This window comes from Fukomys damarensis, unplaced genomic scaffold (genome assembly GCF_012274545.1).
Source record: "Fukomys damarensis isolate Sample0158 unplaced genomic scaffold, DMR_v1.0_HiC HiC_scaffold_30, whole genome shotgun sequence".
Classification (NCBI taxonomy): domain Eukaryota; kingdom Metazoa; phylum Chordata; class Mammalia; order Rodentia; family Bathyergidae; genus Fukomys; species Fukomys damarensis.
Window position 1 is genome coordinate 6,646,861 of NW_022900942.1, and position 9,909 is coordinate 6,656,769.

A 9,909-nucleotide genomic window follows, 5' to 3' on the forward strand; every position below is an offset into this window, starting at 1 on the left:
AAGGTTACCTTCTAGCCCAAACCCTGAGTTCTGTCCTGAGCAGTCCAAGAGCCAACACAACCATATTGATAGCAACTGCCACCACCCACGTTCTTAGAATGAGTGGACAAGCGGGGAACTGAGGACAGTCCCTTCAGCCAGAGCCCGCTCCTCCTGCCAGTCTGTCAACTTCCCACTGGAGTGTCACCTGGCTCACATCGCATCCTCTAATTGTGAGCAGCAGTCTAAAACAGCGCTTGCAAACAGGATGGATGTCAGAAGACAAGAGGATAATTATGCTTTTAATTCAAATGTAATGGTTTCTCAAAAAAACAAACCAAAACAAAACCTAAAAAGCGGAAGTGCGTTGCCAAGGTGAGAATGTGCAGTGTGAAGTCATGGCCACATGCCCCGGGTGCATGGGAGGCACTGGAGGGATGACTTTTGCTGAGGAAACTGAATTTAAGGGAAGAAGATAATGTAAACGTTGGGTCCCTTCTTTTAAAAACATATGCTTTGTATGTACCATATGTGTATGAACAGGCATATATTATCTACTGAAACATAAAAAATGAAATTTCAAATACTTTCTAGATGAATAACTGCATCAATTCTGTGTTTGTGAGATCACAGAACAGTGCATATATATGTGACAGCCACTCACTTGGTGCACTCTTTCTGTGGGCCAGAGGTTCTGCAGACGGTGGGGGGAGATAGCTGACCACCTCGCGGGCACGGGCAGGGAGGGAAAACGAGTCCACTGGCATCAGTCTAAAGTGTGGTTGTGGGACTCCCTCAGGCATCCACAGGAGCTGAGCTTTACAGATGGTAATCAATCAGTGGAGGTGAGAAGGGACTGTCAGTGAAGATGGCAGGTGAGGTTACTGGTGGGATCCATGAAACCGTGAGCCCTGCACAGCCAGCAGGCAGACGGCCGCACTTCGTCAGGCTGGACTTCACCTCAAAGTGCTGCGCATGGGCTCCAATATGGCAGACCTCACAGAAGCTGGAGCAAGCAAGGTCAGCAGTGTGTGTGCAGAAGGTACCCCTCAGACTCCCCAGCCCGGAGATCCGTAAACAGGCAAAACAGTCAAGACAGTGTCAGGAACCTGTGGTGTGCAGCAGCAAGGCAATGTGGTTCCACTCAGTTTGATCACAAACACCTCACTGAGAGCAGACAGAGAGCAAAGAGCCACGTCTGACACTCTTCCCCCAACACAGAGACACTCCTGAGACTCTGAAGGTTAAATTACTTCAGAATTAGCCTCCTCCCGAGAAGGGTGTGGGGCAATGCAAATTCTCCTTATCATTGCACTTAGCTGGGTTTTCTCTATAATTTAAAACATATTTTCCAATTATGTGCATGATTACATAGGCAAGCCAAGTTAAACGTGAAAGACGTCTACACTGGTGTTGATTGAAGTACTTGTTTCCTGCAAACTGTACAAAATCAAGATTCCATTATGAAGGCTGAATGCCTCAGTGGTTTTCAGTGATTAGAGTAAGTATGGGACTGGCCACCTTCAAGAAAATTCCAGTTGGAAAATGTGAAAAAGGAAGAAAGCTACCAAACACCATCCTTATGTAGATTGCTGCTTTGTTGGCCCGACCTGGGCAGAGGCACAGCATCCTGAGATGCCACTCCTGGGCAGAGGACAAGGGGTGCCTGTGCCACAATCCAGCTCAGCATAGAAACCCAGTTCCAAAAACAAAACTAAAAGTCTTTGAGGCAGCAGGGTTGGCACAGTGCCACGTGAGCAAGGCCACGACACGCCCCTCTGGGCCACCGCACACTCATCCTCCTACATCTGAGACACTTGCATAGTTTACCCTTCTGTCTCTGAAACTAAGCACCAGTGAGCACAGGCTCTTTATGTCCTGTCCAGCCCATCTAGTCAAAATGGTCCTACCCACAATACATTTGGAGCCAGCAAGGTCCCCTCCACCATGCTGGGACAGCTGAGTTCCTGGTGTCAATGTCCAGTTGAGGTGGCCAGAGACATGACAGCCCCAGGAAAATACCTCAAGCCCTTCAAATCTTACCCCTGGGACCAGAGGCCAACTGAGATATTTCTAGGCTGAGCCAGAGTGAGAACAAGGTCAGTTTAAACCACGGAGAGGCCATGCTCCGGCACCTCCTAGAGGTCCTGCAGGGTAACAGGGCCCTCCTGCAGCTTTTGGACACAGATCTCTCTCTCTCTCTCTCTCTCTCTCTCTCTCTCTCTCTCTCTCTCTCTCTGTGACACACACACACACACACACACACACACACACACACACACCTGACTGTGGTTCTGAGGGTCAATGATGACAGTTAGAATAACAGCACTGGGCCTGTGGCATCAGCCACAGGTACCAATATCAGCAGGCCCACGTGCCCATGCCTTCCTGCTACCAACTAGCTGCTTGTCTGGGTGCCCTCTCTGAGGATGTGGGAGGAGCTTTCCATGAGGCAGGGAGTCAAGAAGCCCCACGAATGTGGCTGAAGGGGAAGGGCTAGAAGGGAAAGCTGCCTTGGAGTCTGACAGGTACCAGCCCGTTGCCCACTCCAAGCAGTCCAGGAACTCATAGCACAACCAATAAATCTTACATACACTGCAGGCTGTTCTTAGTACTGACAGGCAGATTCAGAAGGATGGATCTGGAGGACCTGCAATAGTTGAGAACCCACTAGAGGACTCAAATGCAGTTGTACAGAGCTCATGCCTGTCCATCCCATGACCGACCTGCCCCTCACTGACCAAGAAGCCAGTTCCCACCAGCAGGAAACTCAGGTGGCCAGTTTTAAAGAATGTACCTGGAGCCTTCTCCACGAAAATGACCTTGGAGTCCTGCAGAAAGTTATGCCCAGAGAGGACCATCATCTTCCCACCGATGACCGGGTAGCTGTCTGTGCTCTGCTTTTCCACGAGGGGCAGCTCCTGGGCCGACCGCTGAGCTGCATTGGATAAGGAGAGGTCAGTGAGCCAGGCCCCTGTATCTCCTGCCTAAAAAGAGCCTAGCTGGGAACACTAAGGCTCCCAGGGCACTGCCTTCTGACACAATTGCCCAAAATTAAAGGGCCAACTAACTCCCAAAACCTGCGATGAATTGTGGGTCATATCATATATCTGCTCTAACCAAAGACTGTCAGGAATTGTAACAAGTTTCCCACCATCACGCATTTCATGGTAAAATATAACACTGTCCTCAGAAGGTGGAAGCAATGAGATTCCTGGCCCCAGGCTCCAGTGAGGGGGCAGCATGTACCTGGCACTAGGCTGATGGCTTCAAGTGTGGGCTGGGGTCTCGGCCATGACGATGGCTCATCACACAGAAGCCCAGGAGACCCCAGAACAAGAGGAGCCAGGACGTAGAAGCCCATGCAATTGTCAGGCAGAGGCTGAGAGCATGGAGAGGGAGGGAATCCTGCAGTGAGGAAAGAGCCCACTGGGCTACCTCAGGATGAGTGGGGACATTGCTCTCTGAGCAGAGAAGAGTGAGGAGGGTGATGTTCATGAGCACCTGCAGCAGGTGCTCTCAGAGGGGGCCCTGGGCAAAGTCAGCCCTACCTCACAGAGACCAGACCAGTCCTCAGGAAAACCAGGCAACCCACTGGAGCCTACAAGTACACACCTGGTCACAAACCCAAACTGCCCTACACAGGGTGGGGGAAACAAAGACAGTGTCTGAGATATGACAGGGAAAATGAAGCGGGAGGCCACACTTCTTTTCCAGTTTGAGACTGTGAGAAGACTGAGGTCACTGCCAAGGAAGGCCAGTGCTGGAGACTCAGGTGGGCACCCAGAGCAACCCAAACCCCTTGCTGCCCTGGGACCTGTAGTGTGGAGCTCAGAGCCACAGAGTTTCTGACACCTTCTCCTGGGGTGCTTGTCCTTTAGGTGACAAAGGCCAAGGATCCATACAGAAGGCAGTGGACAGGGACAGAGATCAAGGACTGTTTGAGCATTCTGCACTTCCCTAGGGTCTAGATCACCTCAAGGGTCCAATGTCCAATTCTCAGAATGGATGAGGGGGCTTGTGGGTGCAGAGAGCTCACACTGGGGCTCTGATGTTTCCATACAGAGCTGGAGAGGGACCTGACTTGCTAACCAAGGATCAGCAAAGCAGCACAAAGGAAAAGCTGGAGCCCAGTGTTACCCCCACCACCACCTTCAGCCAGCTGCCACTGCACCAAGGCCAGGAAGCATCCAGACCACACTCTGCTGTGGCTCCTCACAACTTAGAGGGACAAAAGCCCAGGAAGATGAATGGTCATATATCATTTTACACAATTTCCATTTGGGTGGTGTAGCTCAGTGGTAGAGCACTTGTTCGGCATGTGGGAAGCCCTAGTTTCATCCCCAACACCACAAAACAAAGAAAAAATACTTAAGTTTGTTCAGTCTGAAGAACTACAATGCCTTTTTATGTTCCCTAAAACCTTAATAGAGAATCAATTCAAATGTGGGAGATACACCTCTCTCAGAGCTTTCAGGCAGGCCCTGCTTTCTGTTTTCTCCTGTGGGTGCTGGGGTCAGGACAAGAGGATCTCCAGGCAGGGTCTGGGCCACACCAAGCTACTTGCAACATGTGCCTCACCCCAACCCTATAGTGAACACAGAGATCTAATCTCGTCTGGAGGGGAGAGGCACTGTAACTTCAGGGGACACACAGAAACAGAAACACCAGACAGGAACAGTTCAGGCCACAAATCTATTCAAACCAAAGTAAAAAGTCAGAGCTGGACCAGTCTCAGCCACCCCATCCCTGGAGGTCTACTTACAGCATTCGATGGGGTTTGAGGCAACCTGGAGGGACAGCGTCCGGCCGTTGGGTTGCGGGACGTGGACTCGGAAGACCAGCCGTACCCTGGTGTTCTTCCGCCCAATGTCAGTCTCCCCCTTCCGCAGCTCAATGTCAGAGTTTCTGAGCTTTAAAATCCCAGCACAGTCGATGCTGCCCAAAACAAAAGGGCACAGCTTGGCTTTAGTCACGGGTGCCTCCCCTCTCCAGGCCACCCCCCACCCCCAGGACCCGAGGGTAGGCTGTCAGCCCCAGCTGGGTCCCACCTCCCCAGAGGTGAGCAAGCCAGCCGGAGGTGCCACTGCCTAAGAGCTGCATGGAATCTGGTGCCCACAAACACCCGTGAGCGGGAACTGAAGTGGCCATGTGGATGTGCCCTCCACTCACTGTCCCTGCCACCTAGGCCATGTCCTGACTAGCCAGCTAGCTGCAGCAGACCAGGTGGAGGAGCAGCAGGTCCTGCCATCTTCTGTGCGTATCCTAAAGCTCTCCCAGGAAGCCAGAGCACTCTCTGGCTGGGTAACCACTCCCCTCTCTCAGTTTCAAATTCCTCATTTTCTTGTAAACCCTTTTCTAAGGTTTTATATAACTTCAAAATTTCTTTTAAATTTAGACTCCAATAAAGCCCTCCTCCATGTATAATTCTTTTTCTCTCTCTCTCTCTCTTAAATTCTATTATTGGTACATTTTAGGTATACAATACATTTACATTCATCATTGGGAACTTGTACCTTTTATTGATGCCATAAAAGCCTATACCTTTCCTGCCTTGATTGGCTATGAGAAGAGACCAAGACCAGCGTGTGCCTCTCCTACCCATCGGGTGTCACGTGGAGATCAGGGAGTCAGAGTGGACAGCAGAAAGTGCTATTCACTGGGCATGTCCCGGGGCTTGTGGAACCGTGTGCGCCAGGAGCATTCCCTTCCTGGGGCACACTGTGGCATGAGCACAGCAATCACTGGCTTCAGAGTTCCTGTGGCTGAAGGAACACAGGCTTCTTTTGGACCCTCTGACCTTATGCCCGACCTTGGAAAACCTGGATTACAGCTTAGGAAGCAAACCCACAGATTCTGAATGACGCTAACTGTGTGGTGAATCCTCTCAAATTCATGAACAGCCAACATGGAGAGAAAGCTCTCCCTTTGTTTTCAACCAGAGGGTTTAAAAGTTGTAAATAACTTATTAGGATCCAAACAAAATCCTGCATGATCCAAACTTTACCCTGCTCAATCTACACTCTCCCCATCACCATACCAGCCTGGACACAATGCTCTCCTTACTGTTCCAAATTCCTTCCTGCTCTATGGCTTTTTGCATGTGGCCACTAAGAACTCCACATGCCCAGCCCCTCCTGCACATCAGCCCTCTGCCAAATGGTACCTACTGGGAAACGTTATCTCTGTTCTGCCACCAAAAGCAGCTTCAAGCCCTCTAGCACCCACCCTGTTTCACTTACTGTGAGCTCTCATTACTACACCTCACCTTTGCCTCTCTATCTGTATGTGTGTATTAATTAACTGCCTGCCTCCTGCATGGGCCCCCAGTACAAGGTAAACACCATGGGAACAACCAGTGTGCCCTCTCTCTTTCTCTTTTTCCTGCATTCACAGTTCAGGGTTGGTGAAGGTGGCACATAGTAGTCACTCACTTCATAGGATTAAGTGAATATACCCTCTCTTCTATGATCTGGTATGTCTTCCTCCTATTGCTAAATCCCCTTTTAAGCTAATTTGACTCTGTATGCCAGAACTGGTCATATCAGCAATGTCAGCAACTCTTAGAGTGAAAATACTACCCAGAGATATTGCCCTCTTTCGTTTTTCAATGTTTGCATTTCATCCATTCTTCTAATTTACACTGCTATATTCAGAAATAAATAGGTGTCATATTTAGGAGCTAAATGAGGCACTGGGGGGAGGTATTTACTGCTGTGTAATGGAGATGCTTATTTTAAGTGGCAATACACACAGTGGCTGAAACCCTAGAAAGAAACAAATCTGCTGTCATAAATATTTGCAAGTTTATTTAGATGCTGAGCCATGACACCCGGCCTGGAGCTGTGGGAAAGCCCTGGGATGCAGAGGCAAAGCAGTGTCGCCCACAGCCAGAGCCCCCGGAGGCTTACATGGCTCGCATGTTATTTTCCGGCAGCAGCGGGATCTCCAGGACTTTGGTGTTGGACAGGATGGCCTCATGGCTGGTGGTGGAAACAGTTTTCCCTGTGATCCGGTGGACCTGGTAGAAGGCGTGGGGCCGCAGCAGGCGGTCATCCGCTGTCCCAATGAACAGCTGTAGAGTCAGTGGCTCATTTTCCAAGTAACCATGTAGCTGGCAAGAGAACAAAAAACTCCCACTAAGCACCATGCACATAAACTTCTGGAAATCAATTACATGTGTATCAACAGACTTTAACTTAGAAAGAAAACTGCAACAGGTGCCCAAGGGTCTAGTACCCCTGCCCCTTTAATTTCTCTATTAGATAATATTGATACTTCTGAAAACTACACTTCAAAAATGCTTTGTTATCCTGATGGTCCTGGGGCACACAGGTTAGGGTTCTTTTTGTTTTGTTTTGTTTTTTTGGTACTGGGGATTGAACTTGGGCCCTTGCACTTGCAAGGCATGCGGCAGAGCCACTGAGCCAAATCCCCAGCCCCAGGTTAAGCTTTAAATACACCTGTTCCTACTTTCATAAATGCCTGCCTCATATATGTCTGCAACCTGCGCACATACAAGGCAGCGTACACATATGTTTCAGCACCACCAGCACTAATGCCATCTATAGCCACGCTCTGTGCTCATTCATCTCCTGTCCTGGCAGGGCTGGTGGGAAGTTGCTTGCAGCACAGCCTGCCAAGTCACCTCTCTTTCCCATGTGCATTGTACATAGTTTCTGAGGAAGCAAACACCCTCACTTCCAGAAAGTGAATGGGGTAGAGATAGGAGGGAAGGTGAGCTGCCAACCAAAGTAGCGTCACCTCCAAGGTCTGAGAGCTTAGGCTATGATGCTCTGCGTTGATAATATACATCCAAGCACGGCCACAAAAGGACAGGACCTACTTCCTGTCTTCAGTTAAGGTGAAGTGAGCAGAGTACAAGTCGAAACATCCCGAGTAAACACTATATTTGCAAGCAAATATACAAAATTGGACCTGCACCAAGGTGTGTCCATTTTCTGACAGACTGGATGCACTTTTCTTGGTTTAGAAGCAGGTGGCAGTCCAGGTAACACTGTCGAGACCCTCAGGAGGCTGTAGGCAAGTTAGCGGAGCATCCTCCAGCCAGTGGTGGACTCCACACAGCAGAACTGCCATGGACATCTCACCACCCTCTCCATTTGGTGCAACCACAATCACCCAACATAGCCTCAGGCACAGAATCCACACAGCTCAAATAAGACATGGCAAACCAGACCCAGAGCAATTCCATATGCTTCTGACAGGACATGAGTGGGCAGCCCTAAGCCTGTACTTCAGAGGTTGCCCTACATCTTAGTCCTGGTGCTGAAAACCTGCCACCCTCCAAGAGCCTACGTACACTCTAGCCACAGAGTCCTGAGAGCTGAGCACTCCCTGGGTACACCTGGCTGTACCCCAGGGGGCTCTGAAGCCCCCTAAGGGAACTCAGATTAGATAACACACATATGGGAATCCAGAGCCACCCGTGCCTGGGTCAGGCTGCAGGATCCCTGCTCCATGGGGGGCACAGCCTCCTCCTGCCACCACTGGTGATCTTGTCAATAGCTCAGCCCAGAGCCTGATGGAGCGACTTGAGGGAAGAGATGGCTGCTGTCACCAAGAGGCCTGATCTTGTATGAGGCTGGGAGCTGGGTGGTAGCACTTAGAGTGAAGTCTGGTGGGAGGGTGGAGACATGCAGATGGGCTAAGGAGACCAGCAGGAGTTTGGTTTTAGGGGCACAGAACAGGAAGCTAAGGGACAGAAATAAGTACACCTTAAGGATTCTGCAACAACAACAACAACAACAAAGCAAATCTCCAGGATGCAAAGAAATCCCAGCCACAAAATGCATTCACAAATTTTAAGAAAGGCCAAGAGAAAGTGAGATAACTGGGACAAAAGGGAACACAGAACCACCCCTTGGTCCAACCCATTTTCTGCTTGACTTTAAGCATAATTCCAACCTCATGGGCTGGTAAAGGTCTGTGACTTTCTTTTTTAACATGTCATTTTGGAAAAAACAATGAACTTCAGAAATGGGAAACAGAAAATCAGACATTGCAATTAGTTACTGCTGGATTTTGATGTGGGCAATGGGTACTGGCTTTTTATGAGGCACTGGCCCCTCACACATCCTTCATGCAAAGATCAGGGGCCACAGCCTCTGGCTTGATGCAAGCTGGGCTGCTCATTACGAGAGGCCAAGGCACCATGATTTTCATTAACTCTTCCGAATCACCAACACATGGCACTTGGCCAGCACTAACACTGCCACAAGATAAAAGGACCCCGAGCTGAGAGCGCACTTCAAACAGGTACAGCCTGCATCCTCTCGTTCAATTATCAGGCCCACAGCCACCAGCAGCAGAAAAAAAATGTGTTCTCTATTGCATCAAAGGCTAATTCAAGTGCAGACACAGTAATTTGCTGCCTCAATGAGCACAGGAGGCCTGGTTCCAGGACCTCGCTGGGTGGGAGTTTCAACAAAGGGCACATTTCCTAAAGGGCTTTGAGGGTCTGTGTTAAAAGTGAAAGCATGTTGCTTCCACGTGGGGGAGGAGGTGCCTAGCCCGCCCACAAACACAGGGCTCAGGAGGAACCTGGTCTTCTCTGACTCAAACCAGAGAATGACAGATGGCAACAACTCTGAGGAGGAGGCAAAACCAGGTGGTGGCTGGCCTAGGGCTGATCCTTTATGCTTAGAGGTTTGTCTGTACCGAGTTTGTTTCCCCTGCCCCTGGCCCCTTGGACCACACGGGGAGGTCTTTCTAGGTCCACTAACTTCCTCCTCCCTAGCCTGACTGAGACTCTTCAGCCCATGCATAGGGGAGTTGAATTTAAGAGTAAGAAGTAAAAAGCTGGGGCCAGGGATTTAGCTTGGTGGTGTTGCTGCCTGCCTTGCAAGTACAAGGTCCAGAGTTCCTTCCCTGGTACCAAAAGAAAAAAAAAAAAAAAAAAAAAAAAAA

At 49.8% G+C, this 9,909-nt stretch overlaps 1 protein-coding gene across 1 annotated transcript in view; it reads right to left on the reverse strand.

The window, feature by feature from the left end:
• The window catches only part of Nfatc1 (nuclear factor of activated T cells 1), a 104,908-nt gene that overhangs the window by 65,178 nt on the left and 29,821 nt on the right, over positions 1 to 9,909 (reverse strand). Inside the window, exons 3-5 of the mRNA XM_033757324.1 lie at positions 6,891 to 7,093; positions 4,745 to 4,917; positions 2,777 to 2,917 (exon numbers count right to left, since the gene is read on the reverse strand). Of these exons, the coding sequence (XP_033613215.1) occupies positions 2,777 to 2,917; positions 4,745 to 4,917; positions 6,891 to 7,093 (517 nt within the window). The remainder of the gene's footprint in view (positions 1 to 2,776; positions 2,918 to 4,744; positions 4,918 to 6,890; positions 7,094 to 9,909) is intronic.